The sequence below is a fragment of the Dermacentor albipictus genome, chromosome 1 (genome assembly GCF_038994185.2).
Source record: "Dermacentor albipictus isolate Rhodes 1998 colony chromosome 1, USDA_Dalb.pri_finalv2, whole genome shotgun sequence".
NCBI classification, from domain to species: domain Eukaryota; kingdom Metazoa; phylum Arthropoda; class Arachnida; order Ixodida; family Ixodidae; genus Dermacentor; species Dermacentor albipictus.
The window spans coordinates 284,887,339-284,910,997 of record NC_091821.1 but is presented as its reverse complement, the minus strand read 5'-3'; the positions used below and the strand labels follow the sequence as shown (position 1 = coordinate 284,910,997).

Here is a 23,659-nt window from a genome sequence, read left to right as displayed (position 1 = left end):
TTATATACAGGCAGAAGTCTCGGCTTCTCAACTGAGGTCCGTTGTCTGTACACACCTCATACGGGGCACCATATCTCGCAAATATGGCTCCCAGCTTGTCGATCATGGTTGTCGCCGATGTGTCACGCAACCCCTCCATTTCCGACCACCTCGACCAGATTAACGCAACACCTGCAATGTGTCACGTAACTCCTCCATTCCCGACCTGCCCGACCAGATTAACGCACCACCTGTAATGGTGACAAACCCCTCTACATCATTAGGAAGATCTCGCCGCCAGTTCAGACCACTTCAACGTCTGCAGTACGACTCGAATTTCCAACAGTTGTCTTGAACTCTTGACTTTTTAATACTTTGAGGACGTGCATTACATAGCTGCTCTTCTAATATGTGTACTTTCAAAAGGAGAGGGATGTATGGTGATCTGATAGTAGGCTTACCAGCGCAACCCACGTCATTATTTCTACTCGGCACGAACCGTGCCCTTTCTGTTTTCCCTCTTTGCTCTTGGCGTGTCTTTTGAAGCAAGCGCAATAAAGGACGCAAGCAGTTTTTCGCCCTTCACCAGGTCGGCCTGGTCAATGCTTCGCACACGCCCATAACGCACGGAACGTTACAATTAGCCAAGAAAGATATTCTCGACGCACATTTTTTCAACTTGTTTCAAGGAGTTGGATACTGTTACTTTTCATTAGCTCAGACGGTGAATCAAACGGTGAAAATTTTGAATAAATGAACCTTACGGCTTTCCTTTGAATTCTTTCAGTTCTTTAATATTGGTTATAGTATATGGATCCCACACCACGCAAGTATACTCGAGCTTAGACCTGATTAATCAATTGTAAGCCAGTAGTTTAACCTGAGCAGGGGCTTTCGAAAGTTTATTCTGTAAAATACATAGTTTGCGAAAGGCAGATGAGCAGATATTTTCAACATGTGAATTCCAGAAGAAATTGTTAGTTATTGTTACACCTTGGTATTTAAAACTGGAGACTACATGTAAGTGTGATTGTCAAAGGTGATACCTGTGATAACTTTTTTTGCGTGATAGGTGAAGGAAGCTCGATTTGTCTTTGTTTAGAACCATACCCCATTCCTGGCACCATGCTTGGATGTTAGTTAAAGAGTTATCTCGGTCATTTTGGTGATTAGAACGTCTAATTTCACGATACAGCACGCAATCATCCGCAAACAAACGAATCTCTACGCCAGGAACAACTGTGTCAACGATGCCGGTAATATAAACAAGAAATAATAAAGGGCCTAGTAAACTCCCTTGAGGCACACCAGAAGTGACTGCAAGACCGTCCGACTCTTTTCCATCAATAGAAACATACTGCTTACGGTTAGTTAAATAGTCTCAAATCCAGATAACTAATATCTCAGGAAAGGCAATAGTTTTTAGCTTTAAAATTAATTTATCATGACGGACTTGATCAGAAGCTTTGCTAAAATCTAAGAATGTGAGTTGAACTGGGCCATTACTGTCTAGGGTGTGTGCGAACGAATGAATGATTGTTATTGATTGGGTTACTGTTGAATAAACTTTACGAAAACCGTGCTCAAATTTAGAATAGAATAGGGTGCCGATTCAAGAATTCATTTATGCGATTATCAATGAAGTGCTCACTTCATTTACAGCATGATGAAATGAGGGAAATAGGGCGATAGTTAGTTAACAGGAAACGATAACCTTTCTTGGGTACAGGAGCAATTCAGGCAGTCTTCCAGTCACCTGGCGATTTCACAGTTCGCAAGGATACTCGAAACATCACACACAAGAACTTTGCAACTGATTCAGCATAACCTCGTAGAAAAATGTTCGAGACGTTGTGTGGCCCACATGTTTTTTTTGGTTTTTAAGTTCAGTAACATTGACAATACCCCGGCATAAGAAAGAAAATGTACATATTCATCATGAAACTGTGCGGCTGTAGGGGTGCATAGATTGGAATTTGAGAAGATGCATTGAAAATAGGTATTAAAATGAGGTGCAATGGCTCTTTGGTCAGTGATTGTGAAACCGTTGACTGATATCGGAGACACAATTGCCTTTTTAGCGCTAATGTTTTTCCAGAACATTTCTGGCGTGTTCTTCATAAAGTTTGAGAAGAACGTGCTGAAATAGTGGTTTTTGGAATCACGCACTGAATGTGCAAGATGGTCCTGTAATAACTTGATTGGCCCCGATTGCACTCGCTGGTTTTTTATTAGTTTTATTTTGCGATTTTGCTGTATAATATAACTTGTCATCCATGGTGTCTGCTTCATGACTTTCTTTCACTTGTTTGGCACAAAGTTATCAATGCACTAATGGCACATGCGCTTAAAACGGTCCCATAGGACGCAAGGCTCTCTGTAGTCGAATTCACTCAGACAGGTTTCCATACATTTGTAGCGGCGCGGCGATGGAGCTGCGCATCACCCCCGCAGCCATAAACAACTCCGCGGGGCGTCCCGCGGGCCTCCCGTAAGCGGACCTTCGCGAGTGTTGGACACCAGGCACACGGACACATGATCCGACTCACTGTGCCGAACGTCGTGCGCGAGCTCCCTTTTCTTGTTACTGTGTTTACTGCCTTCCTTTCGCACTAGGTCCGTGCACCGCACTTCTCTGTGCTCCTTTTCCCTCTTTTCTCCTCTCGCTCTCTAAAGCCCTCGCCACTTCCGGCGCGCTGCGCGCGCCCGCTCAATTCTCTCTTTTGACAGAATAAACTAGACCTTGTTACCGAAAAGACGTGTGTCCGTCTCGTTTACCACGGCTCTACACATTCTACTGCGCAGGCATCATTGGAACGCGAGTTATATTTAACAGATTGAATCGAGGAATTGTGACATTTCTTAAGCAATAAGCAGAGAAAAGACACATGCACTAGATAATGATCACAAAGCCCCTGCTCAACATGCACACAATATTCAGTGATATCACAATTTACGAATATCAAGCCTAAAACAGAACTGCTCGAATCATGTACACGTGTTGGTTTATCCACCAATTGTATCAAATCATGCGCTAATATTAGATCAAACATGACATGGATGCTTTGGTTATGATGCGAACATGTTTGCATTAGCTCTCGGTTGACGCCAGGTAGATTAAAATCCCCAATTAATAGAATTCGGCTCTATTAGAATTGTGACATGTGTATCTGGAGTTTGCGTATGTAGTTGGGTGGAGATTCAGGAGGCTTGTAGATTGCATAAAGAACAAAGCTATAATCCTTGCATGTCAGTTTTAGGCACAATCATTCAAGGTCAGCAACATCGTCCAGAATAAAAGCATCTATTTGATTTTTAATAAGTACAGCCACTCCACTTCCCAAAGAAGACCTGTCCTTTCGAAATACTTGATACAAAGGATGAAAAATTTCGTAGTAATTTATTTCACTGCGAAGCCAAGTTTTCATTATTGCAGTAATGTGAGGGTCTTGCTGGAGTAAAGCTGTTTCAAGGGAGTCTGTTTTATGAAGGACGCTGCGAGCGTTTACGTTTAGCAAACGCGCATGTTTCTTTTAAATTGGAGAATGACGTCATGCCTAGGATACCTCCCATTCCACAGTGTGAGATACCGGAGTGTCATTAGACATAACCTGGACGCGCCTGTTTTGCAATTCATCCCAAACGAAAATATCCTTTTCGATCCTCAGCCTATCATGTACGAGAAAAACCTCTTTAGCATCTCTTTCTGCCTGCGCAATTTACCATGGTAGCTTGCATTTTCTAAGAGTTGAATGGGAATAGTCACTTTGAATGAAGATACTAGATGCTTTCAGTTCCTTTACATTTTCTTGTATCCCTTTCTTTTCAGCGAAATCTTGCAGATATATAATGACAGGTCTTTTCCCGCTTTTCTTTCTGAGCCTGTGAATGCGCCCAATAGATTCGACGTTCATATTAGGTTTATCATGGAATAATTCTTTATCACCTTTTCTTTTAATGATTGCACCGTTTCATTGGGGCTTTGATTAATAACAGATGACTATATTTGATCGCCGACTACGGTCCTCTAGGTCTGTTAGTTTGCTAGTTTCAAAGTTCATGACTTTTTCTAGTGACTGATGGCTGGTTTGAAATTGCTCACTGGTGTTCGAAAACTGTGTAGCATCACCAAGCCGTTTTTCCAACTGAGTTAGCGACAGTTGGATGCTGCTGAATAATTTTTCCATATTGGTTGCTTGCTGCATTAAGTCGTTAATGTCGCTCTGCGAAGCAGCCTGGCCTTCAAGTAACTGCTCAAAGCATTTATTTGAGCATTGAACCAGGATTCATTTAAATATCGACGCTAGACATCAACAACAGCGCTACTGTGTTCCAACAGTCAGCAATAACAACGCAAAGTGCCTGTCGGCTTGGCAGCACTAGCAAGCACCGACAGTCGTCCCTGATGGAGGCTACGAAACGCTTTTCAACAACCTGGGTGGAGAACTGAAGAGAGTTGGTCAGTGTGGTTGGTCGAGTGCTGTCAAGCCCACTGAGAGTGCGACAAAGCGAGTTCCTTCCTCCTTCTTCACCAAGGCCACAGGAAACGCCCACGAGCTTTTCGACGGCTGGATGATGTCGTCGCGTAGCATTTCGTCTACTTGTTGGCTCACAGCTTCTCGCGTCGACACTCGGTAAGGGCGCTGGCGGAGAGGTCGAGCCCATGCATTGGTTACTATGCGATGCTTCGCAACTGGTGTTTGCCGAATCCTTGATAACGTCGAAAAGCCGTCTTTGTATCGTCGGAGAAGACTTCAGAGCTGTTGCTGCTTACTAATGGAGAGGCTTGGATTTGTGTCGAAAACTAGTTCGGGAACTATGGTCGTCGAGGTAGATGTGGCAGAATCCGAGAGGGCAAACGCATTCCTGGTTTCCACAGTTTCCTCGAGGTATGCGATCGTCGTGCCCTTGTTGACGTGCTTTAACTCCGGCAAATGTTGGTCAGCATCACTTTCGCTTTTGCTGCGTACGGTCGAGCGAGCCCTCTTGCGACGCAAATTTCACGATCAAGCACTACACTCTTAATCAAAATTGCCCTCTTAGGATCGTATCTTGCCACATAACAATCATCGTCTAGAAGAGTTGCTTTTTGGGCTAGTTGGTTTTCCATAATTGAAGTAGTAACTTACCGTGATAAGAATCACAGAGACAAGAAAGGTGGCCAAAGACAAGCGCTACTCAACTGTTTTGTGGATGGATAGAATCGTACATATATATCCTCTTGTGACGCATGCGCAAACCAAGCAAAAGAGAACAGCCACATGCACATCAAAGGCGGTTGCGCAAGAAGCCAAATTCGACATCTAGAAAGGAGATAGGAGGCTCACTTATACACCTATATATATATATATATATATATATATATATATATATATATATATATATATATATATATATATATATATATATATATATATATATATATATATATATATATATTCTTGATAAAGAAGGCTTCAAGTGCAAGACTATAAGGAGACGTTGCCGCTCCGGGCGAGAATAGCAGTCTCAGAAAACCGAGGATCAGAACCACACACGGTAACATGAGCCACCATATGTGCGCCCTTATCCTTCTTTTTCTTTAGTTTTTGCACTTGTTTTCTTAAACGGTCATTCACGGAACGCTCGGTTTGTCCGATGTAGATCTACCCACAAGGGTGCAAGGGAATTGCATATACAACCCCTCTGGAGCACTTAACAATGGGCTTCTCATGCCTCGTGCGGCAGCCCCGCCTGCTCTCACAGCGAACTCGAGAGCACAGCTTTAAAAGCTTGTTGGGTGCAGAAAAAACCACAGGAATACCATGATGGTTAGCAACCTGTTCAAGGTTTGTGACACCTTGTGCACATAGGGTATAACTTCCGGTCTCACCTTCGGTTTTGGACCTCTGCTCTCGCCCTTCTTGCTCCAAGCTTTACTTTTTGCAGAAGAGATTCTACTATAGTGTTGACGACCGTCAAAGGAAAGCCAGCTGCAAAAAGGTGTCCAACTTGGTTTCAGAAACTAGACGGCATTTGGTTCACGGACGATTTTAGCAAAGCTGATTCCACGCAAAGACTACCCACTGCTCGCTTCGCCACCTTAGAATGTGCGGAATCATACGGCAGCAATTGCTTCAAGGCTTGCGGTTGATAGTCCCAGCCGACGTGACCAGCTTCAAAAGACAGCTTTAAATCTAGGAACTGCAGGCCTGTGGCGTCAGGAAGTTCATGGCGTAAAAACGAGCCCTTGGCCTGGGTTGTGAAAAGCTTCTAAAATAAATCAAGGGATGTAAGTCACCCTTATTGTTTAAAAGCACTAAAATATCATCAGCACACCTAAAGACTTTTAAAACCTGCCCACTTATAAAAACAAGCTCTAAAGACCTACCAACAAAAGAAAAAAAATGTCGCACAAGATAGGAGCAACACAATAACCTATACACACTCCCAAGCGTTGCAGATATGGCTGCTGGTTAAAAAGAATAAAAGTCACACTTAAATAAAACTCGAGTACTGTTAAAAAGCTGTCCACTGACAGGCCCGTTAAGTTCTGGAAGTCGACCACATCATTGTACTTGATACATTCCCTTAAGGAAACTAGAAGCTCATCCCGAGGAATTGAGCAGAACAGATCTTCTACGTCAACAGAAAAAGAACACTTAATGCCGTCATTACACTTAACAAATTGCGAAACCTCCGAAGAACTTTCCAAACGGAAAGTATCGTCCACATATAGCTTCTTAAGCTCTTTCAGAAGAAAAAGGATCACGGAGTGCTGCCACGCCCCGCGGTCGCTAACAATAGTTCTGAAAGGAATATCGGGCTTGTGCATTTTCGCGATCAAGAAAACCGTCAAACAGCTTTCTTTGCTATTCTTGATTCCTTTAGCAAGGGTGGCCAAGTACAAACTTTTGCAGAACTGGATGAATTTTTTCTTGATTCAAACGACATTCTTGCTAATAGGAATGAAATTACTATTAACTGCTGCCTCGACTTTTTCGTTAAACCGGCCTTTTGGCAACACAATAAAACCGCCTTGCATGTCTGACTGCAACAGCATAAGCTCTATATGTTTGAAAACCTTTACACCTTCTAATCTCTTTTTAGCATGAACGTCAGTAGCCCTGCTTGAACACTTTGAGATGCAGAACACCTTGAGATGCAGAAATCGAGCTTGTCTTTGTCCACCTTTCTTGTCTCTCTGGTTTTTATCGCGCTAAGTTACTACTTCAATTATGGAACACCCCCAACTAGCCTAACAATCAACTCTTCCAGAATACCTTTCTCCTACATTGGGCAATTCCTTTTCTGTGTATTGTCAGCATTCCTCTGCAACCAACGTTCTTCTTTCCCACATCGTCGAAGCCACATGCCGGGCCAGGTTTTATGCCTTCTGAGTCCGGAAATGATAATATACTCAATATGTTTGTTTTCTCTTTTGTTTGGTGAAGCTTTCTGGGGACATCTCAAGAGGCTTTGCAAACTCCTGCAGTCTGTGCTCTGGTGACAAATTCGACTTCTGCAAGACTGGCTGCGCGTTGTGTGCCACCACGGTAATCAGGAATGGCTAGCGAGCAAGAAGCTGCGTGAGTTAGGCTACCTACGGCTCAGATCACGGAGACAAGGTGGAGGACCATGCTCAACTTCTTTCTGAGGTCTTCGACCACCAATCGGGCGCAGGGTAAGTCGGTGGTCGTTTTAAACCAAGAATCGCTCACGACGACGTTTCAAGGCTACTGCAGGCAACTTCCTCACGCCACAGGCCTGCAGTTCCTATATTTAAAGCTGCCTTTTGAAGATGGTCGCATCAACAGGGCCTATCCAGCGCGGGCCTTGAAGCAATTGCTGCGTTTGATTCCGCACATTCTAAGGTGGCGAAGCGAGCAGTGGGTTGTCTTTGCTTGGAATCAGCTTTGCGAAAATCGTGCGTGAACCAAATGCCGTCTAGTTTCTCAAACCGAGTTGGACGCCTTTTTTCAGCTGGTTTTCCTTTGACGGTCGTCAACGCTATAGTAGAATCTCTTATGCAAAAAGTAAAGCTTGGAGCACGAAGGGCAAGAGACCCCGCCATGGTTGCTCTGTGGCTATGGTGTTGGGCTGCTGAGCACGAGGTCGCGAGACTGAATCCCGGCCACGGCGGCCGCATGTCAGTGGGGGCGAAATGCGAAAACACCCATGTGTTTAGATTTAGGTGCACGTTAAAGAACCCCAGGTGGTCGAAATTTCCGGAGTCCTACACTCCGGCGTGCCTCATAATCAGAAAGTGGTTTTGGCACATAAAAGCCCATAATTTAATAAAGGGCAAGAGCAAAGGTCCAACGACCGAAGGTGAGACCGGAGGTTATACCCTACGTGCATAAGGTGTCACAAACCTTAAACAGGTTGCTAGCCGTCATGGTATTCCTGTGGTGTTTTTCTGCGCCCAACAAGCTTTGAAAGCTGTGCTCTCGAGCTCGCTGTGAGAGCAGGCAGGGCTGCCGCACGAGGTATGAGAAGTCCTTTGTTAAGTGCTCCAGAGGGGTTGTATATGCAATTCCCTTGCACCCTTGTGGGCAGGGGAATTCGTTTTCAAAAAAGGAAACTCGCGAAAGACCGATGACGATTATCGTTGTGTGGTAAGATACGACCCAAAGGGTGTACATTTGTTGAAGAGTGTAGACTTAGATCGGCCTCGATGACGCCTTCTACACTCTTAAAACAGTTACACTCTTTGGGGTGTATGTTTGCCAAATAACGATAATCGTCATCTGTCTTGCTTGCGTTTCCTTCCTTGAAAACGCTGCGCTCGTTACTGTCCTGTCGAGAACACTCTCTTATGCTGATAACGCGCATGTCGTTCGTGTCTTGGAAGTACCGGGCTCGTAGCGTTAAATAAAGGAAATGCGGGCAAAGGAGATGGCGAAGATTGTTGTGTCGGAAATATACACCCGAAAGGGTGCAACTGTGTTTACGTGTACGTCTGCGGGTGTTTCGGTGCCGACGGAAATGACAATGCTGGAGCGAGGTGGGATGCGCACTTGATCTTCGAGCACACTCAAGGCGTGGTGACTACGAGAGCTCTCTGGCGGTGTCGTGTGATCTTCGGAGAGCACTCTAAAAAGTTTACACCCTTTGGGATGTATATCTGCCACACTTTTAGGCAAAGTTACACCCTTTGGGGTGTATCTCTGCCACACAACGATAATCGTCATCTGCCTTGCTTGCGTTTCCTTCTTTGAAAACGCAGTACCCGCTACTTTCCTGTCGGCAATGCTATGTTATGTTGATAACGAGCATGCCGTTCGTTACTGGGAAGTACCGGGCTCGCAGCGTTAAAGAAAGGAAATGCGGACAAGACAGATGACGTTTATAGTTGCGTAAGAAGATACGACTCAAAGGGTGTAAAATTTTCTAAGAGTGTATCAACTTCGACTTTAGGTCGATGATGGCGCCGCGTTGATTCAGGAAGTCCATGCCGAGAATTACGTCTCAAGAACACTGTTGAAGGATAACGAAAGTGGCGGGGTAGGTTGGGTCATGAACGCTATAATTCTTGCCGTGCAGGTTGCGGTCGGTGTTATTAGGTGTCCAAGTGTCCGGATTTGAGGGCCTTCCCATGCAGTCTTGACTTTCCTCAACTGGGCGACCATTGGTCCACCCATGACGGAGTAGTCAGCTCCTGTGTCCACTAAAGCGGTGTCTGCGCGGCCGTCGAGAAGCACGTTGAAGTCGGTGGTTCGTTGTCTTCCGTTGCAGTTTCGTCTAGGCGTCGGATTCCGCCTATGTCGTGATGACTTTTGGCTGGAACGTTGCGTTGTCAGGTATTTTTTTGTAGCCGTATTCTTTGCTTTCAGGCTTCGTCAGAATGGCGGCGTCTTGTTGATGTGTTGTCGAGATAGTCTTTCCGGTGGGTTTGTCGTCGGCAAAGAATCTTCGTCAGTTCAACGAACAGCAACCGCACCTCCATCGGTTGGTGCTTTTAGTTAGCCGGATATAGGCTGACGGACCGGTTTCGGGCCGGGCCAGTGTATACACCTTTCCACTGAAGCCCGCTTGGGCTCCGCCATACTGCGCCGCTAGCGACGTCTGACGGCGACGCCATCTTGGGCTGTTGGCTCTCCAGGCTTTCGGTCCAGCCGCGCACACTCAACGTAACGTGTGTCTAATACCTCTCGTTTTCGTTCTATGTAAGCCTTGCGGAAACGTTGGCTTGATTAATTTGTACATCTCCTGGGCCTAGATCACTGACACAAAGGCTAGCATCGCCAGTGTTTCGCGTGTTCTGGTGTGGGTGCACGCACCGTGCGCGCTCTACGTGCGTGCTCACGCTCCGGATGGCGCCGTCATCTGCACAGTCGGGCACGCCTTGCGCTGGTGCGTCTAAGGAACCCGTTGACTTGGGAGGTAAGACCACTCACTATGATATCCCGATTTATTTCACCGCTTTGGTGTTCACGACAGCGTCGTATTGACAATTCTCCAAGCGAGCACGATGAAATGGCATGCTCGCACTAGGTCTCCTTGCAAATTCAACATTGCGCCAGGGCAGATAGCCAAATGCCGCTACTTCAACGCTGTATAGCCGGCCGGTGGTGCAGAAGTTTTCCGCTGGCTCTGGTAAATCTTGAACTGCAATAGCGCCTTAATTCCAAGGCGAGCGCTCGCTCTGTTTTACGAGATCAGTTCTTCCGTTACGACGTCGTGCTTCGCATGTTTTCGGAGGCATTCAAAATCGGTGGTTTATTGAAGCTAATGAACGAAAGCTCGCTTTTGACTCGCAGCGATCTGCTCCAGCATGAGACCGAGATCTGCCGTTAGATTTTTCTCTCTTGCCGGCGTCGAATTGCTGCCGTACGGTGCAACGATCCGGATCGCGTTGGTTGAGCTCGCAGCTTAATTAGAGGGGGGGGGGGGATAGGCGACAGCCTACAATCGTGATCGAGAGGCTCAAACGCGATAGATGGATCGTGAATGTGTGGATCTGGATAGAATAAAATCGCCGTTCAAAGCGCCCGTGCGACAGCATTAGAGTTGCAAGCAGTGAGTCATGATTTATGACATAGTTGTAGCCTGTCGTTGCTGTTATTGCCTTCATCATTTTTCACCAGTTGTCATGTGCAATTAATGAATGCAAATCGTTATCCATCTAAGAACACCAGCAAACCTATCTTAAGCTTCATTTTGTTGTTCTGGCTTTATTTCTAGATGGCCGCAGTTATGACCATCCTGACCTAGTGAAGAGATGGCTAGACGACATGCGAGAGTGGCCTGCAGTGAGAGCCCCGGATATCATTTTTTATCTATTGAATTCCAAGGCATGCGACCTGCAGGCTGTAAAGAGTTACAGATCACTGGAGTCGTACAACTATTTCCAGAGTGGATGGGTTGGAAAACTGTTCGTCCACTGCATTGACCTGGAGCTCAGCTATGTGAAAGGGGAAGTGTCTCCATCGCAAGCTCTCAGTGGCACTCCCCGTACTGCATGGGTTTGTGCAAAAAAAAGTGGGGAGGTAATCACAGCTGGCTGCACATGTATGGCTGGCCGTGGTAAAGTCTGCAGCCACGTTGGAGCCATTTTATGGAAAATTGATATGGCAGTTTGTCAAGGGTTGACAACCAAGACGTGCACTGACCAAACAGCAGCCTGGAACTCGGGCACAAAGCGAAATGTTCAACCTGCTGTGCTTGAAGATATAGACTTTCATCTGGAGCAAGGCACTGTAGATCCTCAGCCTGCGGGGTGTTCAAGGCCAACGTTCGTGCCACCAACAGAAGAAGACATACGAAAGCTGCATGAAGAGTCGCCATTTCCTGACCTTTTCACCATTCCAGGTACGTATTTCAGATGCTACACTACTGTCATATGATGCACTACTAGTGGGAATTTAATGAGTACATGAATGGCAGCACTTTGGTCTTATATAGGATAGGCATGGACAAAAAATTGTGCCTTCAGCCAAATTATGCAATCAGCAGTGATATGAAAGTATTAATCTGTTTATAAATTATTAGGAGCTTGCTGTGCACTTATACTCGTACTTACCATAAAAGTATTGACATTTTGTAATTGCAGGTGTTTATTGTAAACGCGACTATGATGAGAGAATCTGGATAGCTGAAATGTTTTTTGTTCCGCAAGCAGCGATAAAAACCCAGTGTCTGGATGAAGCACTGCAATGTGTCTGCAATTTACCGCCTTCATCATAAGATAGCTTGTACTAAGCGGGGATTACATTTTTGATGCAGAGGAGGAAACTTGCTATCTCAGTGCTCCAGAAGTTTTGTTAAAGCAAAAGAGGTATTGAATATGTGTTGTGTGCTGTGTCATACAACGTTTCTGTTTTGCTGAGAACACTATTTTGGATAGACGAGTTTAATGGCCCTTGTGTGATGACTGGAATATATAATTTGAAATGGTCATCTTGTAATTGAGTGCACTGCATGGACAAGTGCAGCTACAATTTCTGTCTTTCAAGGGCAGCAATAACTTGGAAATGAAGCATAGAGCTGTTCAAACAACCACTACCTTATAGTAGCGTACCTCATTGGAAAATCAAATTTGTACATGTGGAAGCTGTGGCTCTGCAAAAAACTTTCAACGCTGTTGTGCGATATCCTTGATAAAATCAAATAACCTAAAAATTTGTCATGCCTTTGTATTGCTACTTGTTAATCTGCACAGCATGGCACATTTGCCTAACTCACTAGTTATTGTAGTGGTATTGACGGGATGATGTTGGTTGGTTACGTAGTACCATTATCTTTCACTGTTTTCATGCAGGTACACTCCTGTACGAAACACTAAATGCGCCTCCACGGCAACAGCATCTTGCAGCGAATATTCTTGTGGACAACACGCATGGTGACCACACAGGGGACAATGCTCCTAATGGCTGTGCATTGTGCTGTGCGTTTTATGATAAGTACGTAGCTTTATCTACAGCAGCTGCTGCTACTCTTAGCTTGAAGACTGCCAACCAGTCTTCTGAGCTGTGGATGGTTTCTCGCAGACTGCGCCTCACTGCATCAAATGTGGCCAAAGTGCCAAAAAAGGAAACAACGGCAGGAAAAAAAGCTGCAACAAGAATGCTTTGCCCAGTGTTCTCTGGCAATGCAGCCACAAAACATGGAAAACAAATGGAGGCAGTTGCCCGCGCTCAATTCTCGAAAAAAAAAACAGGTTTTTTAGTTAGAGAAGTCGGTACGTCAGTACACCAAAATCTTCCGTGGCTTTCGGCTAGCCCTGATGGCATCATTGACAATTCAAATGCCATTGTTGAAATAAAATGCCCATATGTGCATGACATCACACAGTTAATTGGCCAAGGAAAGTATGATGTCAGGCTACGCCAGGACGGGACATTGTTCCTAGCTGAAAATGGGCCAAATGGCTACTACAGTCAGGTGCAACTTCAGCTGCTGTGCACTGAGAAGCCACTTTGCTTTTTTTATGTATGGAGCGCTCAAAGTGATGTGCTCATTAATGTCCCTTTTGATCCTGCCTACATAGCCAAAAATATGCCACGGCTAAAGAAATTTTACTTTGCTGAATTGCTTCCACGCATGGTAGACATGCACAATGATGGAAGCCTAGATATACCTAATGAGTACTCAACAATTTGTCAAATTTAAAACCATGCCAAATAAATAAATATGAGTGTAAGTACCTTTTAGTACTGCACTGGAGTACTTGAAAAAGAGCATGGGGCATAGGAAATGTTGCAAATGACACAGCCATGCAGATTTGCAATCCACTTCCATTGTGCTCTTCTATCTCATTCAACACTTTAGCTGCACCGCAGAGTACAAGAATAGGATGCAAAGGTATAACATAAAACCAATACAAGCAAGTCTGTTTATTTTCCTAAGCACTTGGCTTCTTGATCAATTCGGACTTCATGTTGCAGAGTCCTGCACATACAAATACCATGTTGCTAATGCTTTTCTTTGACCGTATGGGAAGTGCTTGCTTAAAGATCCTGTAAGTCTTAATCCTGTTTATTGCACGCTCGACATGAATTCGAACAGATGCAATGTGTCTTGTGCTCGTCACCTCTTTGTCACTCAGTTGTGGTTTTCCTGAAATTGTAATGCAGAAGTTAGCACTTATGCAACATGCCCAAGGACCGGTGTTCTCAATTTTTTTTATAATCAGTGTATGATAGTTTTATACATGCGCTCATTTTTATGCAAGAGTGATCTTGCAGAAAGGGGCCCACAGACTCAGAAGCATGAGGAAGACCTACTATTATTTCCTTCTCTCCGCATAGTGTCTCTAAAGTATTTCATGTAGTAGTTCTGCGGAAACCCACAAGGTGGAGAGAAGTAATGAATAAAGGGAAAATCAGGCATCCACCTGTTCGTAGCAATTGCTACAAAGGAAACCCATACGGGTTCCTCGAAAGAAATGCCTCATAGTTGAAGAAAAATTCGTCCTGGTCCGGGACGAATTTTTTTTCACCTATGAGGCTTTTCTTTCGAGGAACCTGTATGGGTTTCCTTTATAGCAAATGCTACGAACGGGTGGATGTCTGATTTTCCCTTTATTCATTGTCTCTAAAGTAATAAGTAAACAGTCCATCTTTCCTTCAAGGTAGCACATGTAGCCTAGCTTCGAAGTCGACTTTCACTGCTCCTTTCTACAAAACCCTAAGCTCATCTTTAAAATGCTGTCTTTAAAAAAGCGACACACATTATAATACATAGGTAAGCTTCAGTTTCCTTGTGCACTAAGGCTGCAGCTGCTTCGTGCAATTCTAGTAAACACATGCATATGTATAGTATTAAAGCTGTAACCATTCACGTCAAGAGTTCTGAAAAAATGGCAGGTCAGCTTATCATTATAAGGTACAGTACTTGCAGCCTCAGACGATAAAGGACCCTGAAGCAAAGCAAACATGCCCCTAGCTTTCTGCGCCATCTTTGTTAGGCCCCACCTTAAACTGCAATGCTTTGCACTTTTACTAACACCCCTTCATTCTACCCAGCAAAGCACTAGAGCTCTAATTAACAGCACAACAACAATGATAAATAAGAGCCCCATACCTTTCGTAAATGCCGGTGTGTTCAATCGAACGCCTTGTAGTTGCATTTCATCAGTGAGGGCGAAACCCCTGTCTGCCATCACAACATCGCCATGTACCAGGTAATCGCTGATGCCACTGCTGTTGGTAATGAATTTGTCCGAGGCACGCCCTCCATAAGCTTTGGACACAAACATTATAAACCCATTTGGGGCAATTGCTACAAGAAACTTCACAGTGTTGTGTGCCTTGTAGCTGCTGAATGTTTGTGCCCTGGCCATTAGCTTTTTGGGGCGCTGCAAAAACACCTCTGTGCAGTCAAGAATGCATGTGGTGTCGTCATGCTTGTTTTCAATGAAGGAATCTGGCATGCTGTTTTGAATGTGGGATTTTGGCAGCCAGATTACAACCTTCTTCATTATCTTGCACAGCAGGGCGAGTATGTATGTCACCTGGTTGCTAACACTTGACACAGAGATTTGAAAAATTCGTGCGAGGTGTCCATACAATAGCCCAAGGCGAAGCCTCATGAGGCACAGTAGTAACTGGTCAGAACGTGTTAGAACACTGGGCTTCTTTGCCAGGATTGAAACTGCTCTTACGAGCCTCTCAAACACGGTCTGGGATATACCAGTGTAAAATAAGATGTCGTCACTTGATAGCGATTTAGAAAATGATTTTCCATTGAACCCAATGGGGAGGTGCTGGACATATGTGTGGTCTTCATGTGAATTGTCCTCCCACTGTGTCCATCGGTCGCACATTTGCACCTGTGGGCAAAAGTACATAAGCATTCAGAGCCCCGCAAGCTTATTATGTTGAGTACATGGTTAGTATGAACCACATAAGTAAGTACTGGCAGATGGATATCAATCTAAAAAAGTCCGTTCTATTATCTATAACCAGAAAAAAACCACATCAGCCTTCCAGTACACCCTGAACAACATTCCTCTTGCATCTGTTCATGAGCTTAAGTACCTTGGCGTGACACTAACATCTGACTTCAGGTGCGATTCTCACATTAACAATATCACATCAACCGCAATAAGACTGCTATACTTCATTAACAGACGCCTTAAACTAGCACCATCTGAAACAGTTACTCGCATATAAAACACTTATAAGACCGGTTCTAGAGTACGCCAACACCGTTTGGTTCCCGTATACTAACAAGATGATTAAAAAACTTGAAGGGGTACAGCGAAAAGAGCTGAGATACATATATAATAAACATTCCATCACAGACTCAACAACAGCATTGCTGAAATGGGGAGAACTTCTAACCATGGATAACAGAGCCAAGCTGGCTATACTAAAAATCATGTATCAGTTAATACACAATCAACTCAAACTGCCAATTATGAAATACATATCAACGTCCTCAAATAGATTAACTCGTCATAAACTCACACACACATTAAGCGAATTTTCATTCCGCACTGATATTTTCAAATACTCATTTTTTCCAAGGGCGACAAGCGAATGGAATAATCTTAACACTGACAGCTCATCCTTAGATACGTTTGGTACCCTGATTACGGATCAACTATACGTATTGCAGCAATAATTCTTTTCATTATTTACGTAGTTCCTTGTTGCCTTGTTATTTTAACGGTGTTTGTGCTTGAATATAATTACAGCAATGATGCAATATATTGTTGGCATTATTGTAACCTTGATTGTTGCGTGACTTTTACTACCTCAATACTGACCCTGTAACTGGTTTCTGAACTATAATTATGGTTGTCATATCCTCTTCGTTCTTGTTATTCTCTTGTATAATAATGTAATCAAATTGTTAAGTGCCCAAAGTCTTTATTGTATAAGATTTAGTATGTAACACCTTATACCATGTTCCTGTGTATCACTACAGCCCTTCCTGTTACAATCCGTGATGGGATTCACAGTATCAACAAATAAATGAAATAAGTAAGCATCAACTCTAATATATAAAGATATTTGTCACCATAAAATAGGTTTTGCTACGATGCAGATTTTACTCTCTGGATATCACACTATTATGCATCTGCAGATTATAGACACTTCACATTTGTACGCAAGCATGTTTGTTTTGCACCTGGCGTAGAAGGCAAGGTGCAAAAGCTTGTTCCTGGCACAGCAAAATCTGCATGTGCTGTTTGCTTATGCCTAGAAGTGCAGCTTGGCCCATGTGTAGAAGAAGCAATACATTTTTGTGCCAACATTGAATTTACCGCCGTAGAAAGCTTGGCAGTGTGTGCTTGCAGATTATCAAACAGGCTTCCCTAGCTCCGTACTTTGTGCCTATACAGTACTTAGGCGCTGCTTGAGCCTACCAGAGCTGAAGCACTCTCAAAACTGCTGGCCGTGCACTTGTGTGTTCCCTTAGAACAATGGACACAGCTACAAGGTTAACTATTCTTAAAGGAAACACAGAGTGCAAGCTTAAGCTTGGTGGACAGTCACATGCTGGCACCACAATCACAACTCGCACAAAGACTGAGAAATGCAGATAGCACAGCCTGTGCACTCCCTCCCAGTGGGCACATTGCTGTTAGCATCACCAAACCAAACAACACTCTGAAATGTGGATTGTGTGAAGCAACAGCTTCAGAGTCTGTGTAAATTGTTTTGTTTCGCAACCACTCACGCACAAAAATCAACAGCAATGACTACTTTAAAACATCATTTAAAACAACTCGCACAAAGACTGAGAAATGCAGATAGCACAGCCTGTGCACTCCCTCCCAGTGGGCACATTGCTGTTAGCATCACCAAACCAAACAACACTCTGAAATGTGGATTGTGTGAAGCAACAGCTTCAGAGTCTGTGTAAATTGTTTTGTTTCGCAACCACTCACGCACACAAATCAACAGCAATGACTACTTTAAAACATCCATGGTATGCAAAAAAAAAAGCACCTAACTGATCAGCCTATTGTGGCCCTTGCTCACATTTTGAAAGAATATATGCCTGCGCTTCCAATTTAGTTTTGCCATTCCTACAATGTAAACATACATCTTGCCACAAGTAATCATAATCATGCATTTTCAGAATGCTTTCTAACCACAGTTGCTTACATGCCTGACCTCCTGACGCTGTTATGTGTAGTGTACTGACCGTTCTACGAAGGCAGATGTGTTAATTTTGCTGAAGGCTATAAAGATTGCGTATGGCAGGTGATTGCGGTCGGCACTGGTCTTTGGGACCAGCATCGACTGGAATGACCTGCCTACATTGCAGCCCCTGCATTTTTCAAATGTGCAATTGTAGAAATTTTGTAATAAAGTGCACCTGCTTCGTTACTTTTCTGTGAATTCCTAGAACTAATCCTGTATTTTTTACTCTTGGAATGTATTCTCGCCCCGCCCCTCTGCAATGTACAATTATGTATCTTCAGGGTATCAAAAATAAATAAATACTGTTTATCTGCTTTTCTTTACTTTTCTACTGTTTTACAAACTCCCACTACTCCCTGTAGCTCTTCGCAGCCTTGAGGGTACTTGAATAAATAATTACATAGACATACCATTGCTGCAGCATTTCGACTTGCATTCCATTCCTGCTGTTCACCACCTGTGTGCTGCAAGTCTTGCTGCTCACTGCCAGTGTCCTGCTCCCCAGAATTACCGCCTGTGTCTTGCTGCTCCCTGCTGGCGTCCTGCTCCCCAGAAGGAGCAGCGTGAACTGCCTCATGATTCTGTAGTAAAACGAAAAGAGTGCTTTTAATTGCAGTGCTTCCACTTGAACGTGGTGCTGCAGTTGCAAATATAGCACATTTAGTGCTAAATACGCACACGTGTGCCCACCTTTATGGGATAAAGCTGTACGATGGCCTTGGCAGCAGCGATTGCAGCATTTTCATCTTGTTCCTGAAACAAGTATATTTAGACGTGACATACACACTGTTAGGAACTTCCCAACCGGTGCCGCCAGTGTTACGAACTTCGAACCGGTGCCGCCAGTGTTACGAACTTGTACCGCTGCACCACGATTACGGCTTTGTGGTCCCGTAGCGCTCGTCACCCGTTTCGTGACAGAGCGTTGGTAGCGAAGACTCCGAGCCTGGCGTCGATGAGAATAAAAAAAGGGACTTTATACATTATATACAGGTTATCATACAGGACATGAACGGGTCGGCACTGGGGCCGAGTGCTCACAACAAACGCGACTGTTCTCGCACGACGACGTCCGGCGAAAACGCGTGACACATCTCACCCCAGTCGGGAGCGACACTCTCTCCCGGTGGGTTGGCGGATCCTGTTTTTCAGGCGGCGTGTCACTGCTTTTATAATCCCCGAGGACCATTGTCACTCAAACGGCCCAATACAAAGTCAGCACACGACGGTCGTCCGAGGGGTCCAACCAGCGACCGCGCTGGCCACCCGGTTCAAAGTTCGCGCGCGCGGTGACCTCCAGGCAAAGGGAGGTGCGGCGCCGGGCTGTCTGGCACACGCGGACACGTCCAAACACGCTGCTCGCCGAGGCTTCTCCCGCACGAAGGCGCAGCATCTTGACTTGTGAAGGGAGAATTATGGCGCTCGCAGGATAGATTCTGCATCTTGCAGATTCGGAATCCGGGCTTGTGGTAATGGCACAACAGCATCCCCGCCCTCAGATAAGGCGCCGGGAAGACGAGCTGCCTCCACGTGGCTCGGATGCCAGGCGCGCACGTTCGTCAGGCTCGTCCAAGTTCACGTCCATTGTCGGGACGCCAGGTAACTTCACGTGCCCAGGTCCGACTCGTCAGGACAGGAGCTCTGCTCACCACGTCGTCGCCAAGGCACCTTGACCAGCTCCGCTCGGGTCGTTCCTAAGACCTTGCTTCTCGCCACTGGTCCCGCTTGGTCGTTCTGCAGCTTGCAAAACCGACCGGCAAAAGGCAACACCAGACACGAACAAGTGCCCTCTGTCTCCCGTCAAACACCAGACAAGGCCATAATTCAAATCAACCTAACTAAATTGCTATCCCTCTTTTTGCTCCCGCTGCAACAAGAGGCAGGTGTGCGATCTAGTACACAAGGCTCAAACAACCAGTTTTCAAATTAACAACACAACAAAATAGAAACAATTATTAATCAGCAATAATAATGACAACTAGAATGGTCCCCTTGAAATCACTTGGACCGAAAACATACTTCTGAGGAAGCAAATGAGGTCATTCATTTTTCCCGGTGATATTTTCGCGGAATCCGAAGCTGCTTATATTTGCGACCCTGCTTATCCGTGTAGCGGCGGTACAATAAGCCAGATTCCTTGCCAAATGAAACCCCCTTTTTTTTCACTCCCCATTTGACGCTCTTCCTCAGATCGGCTAATGAACAGTCTTCCTGTTGCTCGCGAATCAGACTTTCTCTTTCAACTGCAGCCTGCTCCTGCCGGCTGGCGGAAACCGGAGCGAGTGTGGAGCCCGCGTCGCCTAATTGCGGCGTCGAGTCTATATCGCGGTTAGCACTGTACGCGTCACTCCCACTCACCTCCAGGACCCGCTCGTCTAGGCCAGCCTCCGAGCTCTGCCTCTCCCGTGACTGCTCGCCACTCAAGTTACCCTGATCAGTCCGTGTGCCGCACCGCCTTTCGCTCACCGACGCTAAGTCAAGTTCCCTCGACAGCGGGCGCGCTTTGGATCGCGTGGGGGCCATGTACGCCACGTCGGCAAAGAATGATTTGCCCTGATCCCTCAGCAGCTGCTCCGAGCTATTTGAGAAGAGGTAGGAAAATTGCTCCGGGAGGGCGGCTGACACAGCGGCTTCGGTGTTAAGTTTCCCAAACTCTCCTTCAATGATAACCGTTGCGATCGGTAAACAGACACTCTCCTTCTCGGCCACTTGCCGTATCCTAACGCACTCTCCCGTAAAATCACTCGAGGAGACGAAAGACGGGTGAACAACGTCCATAGTTGCTGCAGAGTCCCGCAGTGCTCGGCACTTCTTGCCGTTTACCTTAATTTCCTGCACATAGGGCTCCAATAGACGTATGTTCTTGTGAGTTTCCTGTATCGTTGCAAAAGCAATTCTCTCTGGGCAGCTTGCAGCGATGTGCCCTTGCTTTTTGCAATTGTAGCAGGTTAACGGTTTCCGTTTTTCAAAAGAACGCGTCATTTCGTTTCGCTGTTTCGGACCATCGTCATCATTCTGAGATGCATTCTGTCCTTCCCTTACAGTTTCTTTGGGAAGGGACTCGTCGTCCCGAAACTCGCGACGCGTGATTTCCTTCCGTTCGTCGGGCTTCCCGTAAAACCCATCTCTTCTATCTGCTTTTTCTACACGCACTGCCTTGCTGTGTAAGCTGCGGCGGGTGTAATACTCTTCCGCTAACTCTGCTGCCTTGTTTAGCTTAACCTCCTTTAGCCTATCTTGCAGCCAGAGCCGGACATCCTCATCAATGCAACGGTAGAACTGCTCCAACGCGATGCATTCGACGATTTTGTCGCGGTCGTCGTAAACCTCTTCGCCCTTCAGCCATTCCACCAGGTCGGCTTTTAGACGAAACGCGAAGTCAACATTCGACTCCTTACCCTTTTTTGCATACCGGAACCTCTGCCGGAAAGCTTCGGGCGACAATTTGTACTTCCGCAGTAGCGCTTCCTTCACATCACTGTAGCTCTCAAACGCCTCTTTCGATAAGCAAGTTATTACGTCTGATGCCTCCCCAGGAAGCAAGGCTAACAGATTCTGTGCCCAAAGGGATCGCTCAATGCTATTCCGTTCACACACGTGCTCAAATTTCACGAGGTATTTGGCCATATCCTCTCCGACGACAAAGGGTGGAAGTTGATCGCGTATTCTGGGAACATTAGAAGTGAGACTAGGCGCTGGCGAGCTATTTCGGGTCTCCAACTCTTTCATTTTAAGCTCGTGCTCACGAATCTCTCTCCTTTCCTCCGCGCAACGTTCCTTCTCCCTCTTTTCCTCCTCGCGACGTTGCTGTTCTCTCCTTTCCTCCTTTTCCTCCTCGCGACGTTGCTGTTCTCTCCTTTCCTGCTCGCAACGTTCCTTCTCCCTTTCCTCCCTTTCCCGACGTTCCTTGATATCCGCCCAGGCCTCAGCGGCTTCCTCAGCCGTTACGTCCCCAGTCCTCATGACCTCAAGGATCGCATTCTTTCTTTTGGTTGAGCCCAACTCAATGCCCAACTCCTCACAAATTTCGAGAAGTTCCTTCACCTTGTACTTCTCCATCGTTCACACTGTCCTCCTGCTGTTTACCCTTTTTGAATATACCTGCCGTACGCTACTATAACACTACTAGTAAGACATATGCAAGTATTTCACACACTGCCCTGTTTACCCCCTCCGCATCCCCTGGTTTTCAAAACACTCTTACTAGGCTTGAAACACACAAGGTTATCACAATGCAACACCAAATCCTTCCCTAAGCTACTATAACCTGTGTCAGAGAAAGTCTGGTGTTTGAGGTAAACTTCAGGCACTCACCGCGCCGAGGTAGCTGATGCCGGTCAATCCCGTAGCTGCCATCCAGTGTTACGAACATCCCACCGCTGCCACCAGTGTTAGGAACTTCCCAACCGGTGCCGCCAGTGTTACGAACTTCGAACCGGTGCCGCCAGTGTTACGAACTTGTACCGCTGCACCACGATTACGGCTTTGTGGTCCCGTAGCGCTCGTCACCCGTTTCGTGACAGAGCGTTGGTAGCGAAGACTCCGAGCCTGGCGTCGATGAGAATAACAAAAGGGACTTTATACGTTATATACAGGTTATCATACAGGACATGAACGGGTCGGCACTGGGGCCGAGTGCTCACAACAAACGCGACTGTTCTCGCACGACGACGTCCGGCGAAAACGCGTGACACATCTCACCCCAGTCGGGAGCGACACTCTCTCCCGGTGGGTTGGCGGATCCTGTTTTTCAGGCGGCGTGTCACTGCTTTTATAATCCCCGAGGACCATTGTCACTCAAACGGCCCAATACAAAGTCAGCACACGACGGTCGTCCGAGGGGTCCAACCAGCGACCGCGCTGGCCACCCGGTTCAAAGTTCGCGCGCGCGGTGACCTCCAGGCAAAGGGAGGTGCGGCGCCGGGCTGTCTGGCACACGCGGACACGTCCAAACACGCTGCTCGCCGAGGCTTCTCCCGCACGAAGGCGCAGCATCTTGACTTGTGAAGGGAGAATTATGGCGCTCGCAGGATAGATTCTGCATCTTGCAGATTCGGAATCCGGGCTTGTGGTAATGGCACAACAACACTTTGTGTGTGTGTGTGTGTGTGTGTGTGTGTGTGTGTGTGTGTGTGTGTGCGTGCGTGCAATAAAAGTAAGACACGCAAACATCCAAAGGACAGGGAAGGTCCCTGATAATGCTAAATAATATATCGAAGCGCTGAACAGCAGTGGTGAGGGCAGTGATTTGTGAGTGAAACCTCGTCGCCAGCGAAGCCTGCTGTGTCGTACGCACCTAAGTGCAGTGTACGCCCGCAGTACCTGCGCGATAACTACAACTGCGCAATTATCTTATCAGCCATCGGCACGGTTGGGTGAGCGGCAGCTTTTTAGTCGCCGCCTCCGTGTCGCAGCTAGCTCTTTGGATAGGAAATACAGTTGCAAACGCGCGAACGCAGTGCAACGTAGCGAAGAGATCGTTCTCTTAAAACGCTAACCCATACGTTGGTTTATTCGCAGAAGCTCTGCGCTAGTCACTAGCACGAAAGTAGCTTTCCCTCTTAAGAGCGATGTGTTCTCTTGAACTTCGAGGATGC

At 46.0% G+C, this 23,659-nt stretch overlaps 2 protein-coding genes across 2 annotated transcripts; one reads left to right on the top strand and one right to left on the bottom strand.

Annotated features, from left to right (window-relative positions):
• The first annotated feature begins 7,596 nt into the window (after window positions 1–7,596).
• Window positions 7,597–11,807, top strand: LOC139049725 (uncharacterized). The gene is made up of 2 exons (XM_070525506.1): window positions 7,597–7,642; window positions 11,146–11,807. The coding sequence occupies exons 1-2, from the start codon at window positions 7,597–7,599 to the stop codon at window positions 11,805–11,807; spliced, it is 708 nt and encodes a 235-aa protein (XP_070381607.1).
• A 1,997-nt stretch (window positions 11,808–13,804) lies between these two features.
• LOC135897793 (uncharacterized) lies at window positions 13,805–18,568 on the bottom strand. The gene is made up of 3 exons (XM_070525437.1): window positions 18,473–18,568; window positions 14,986–15,733; window positions 13,805–13,851 (listed from the first exon to the last, which is right to left on the bottom strand). The coding sequence occupies exons 1-3, from the start codon at window positions 18,473–18,475 to the stop codon at window positions 13,805–13,807; spliced, it is 798 nt and encodes a 265-aa protein (XP_070381538.1). The 5' UTR covers window positions 18,476–18,568.
• Window positions 18,569–23,659: the final 5,091 nt, after the last annotated feature.

Excerpts from the sequence above, each read along its gene's own strand:
- LOC139049725 (XM_070525506.1), top strand. The coding sequence starts at position 7,597 with ATGCTCAACTTCTTTCTGAGGTCTTCGACCACCAATCGGGCGCAGG. Across the intron at positions 7,643-11,145 it reads GACCACCAATCGGGCGCAGG|ATGGCCGCAGTTATGACCAT; the intron begins GTAAGTCGGTGG and ends CTTTATTTCTAG.
- LOC135897793 (XM_070525437.1), bottom strand. Across the intron at positions 13,852-14,985 it reads CACACCGGCATTTACGAAAG|GACTCTGCAACATGAAGTCC; the intron begins GTATGGGGCTCT and ends TTGTATGTGCAG.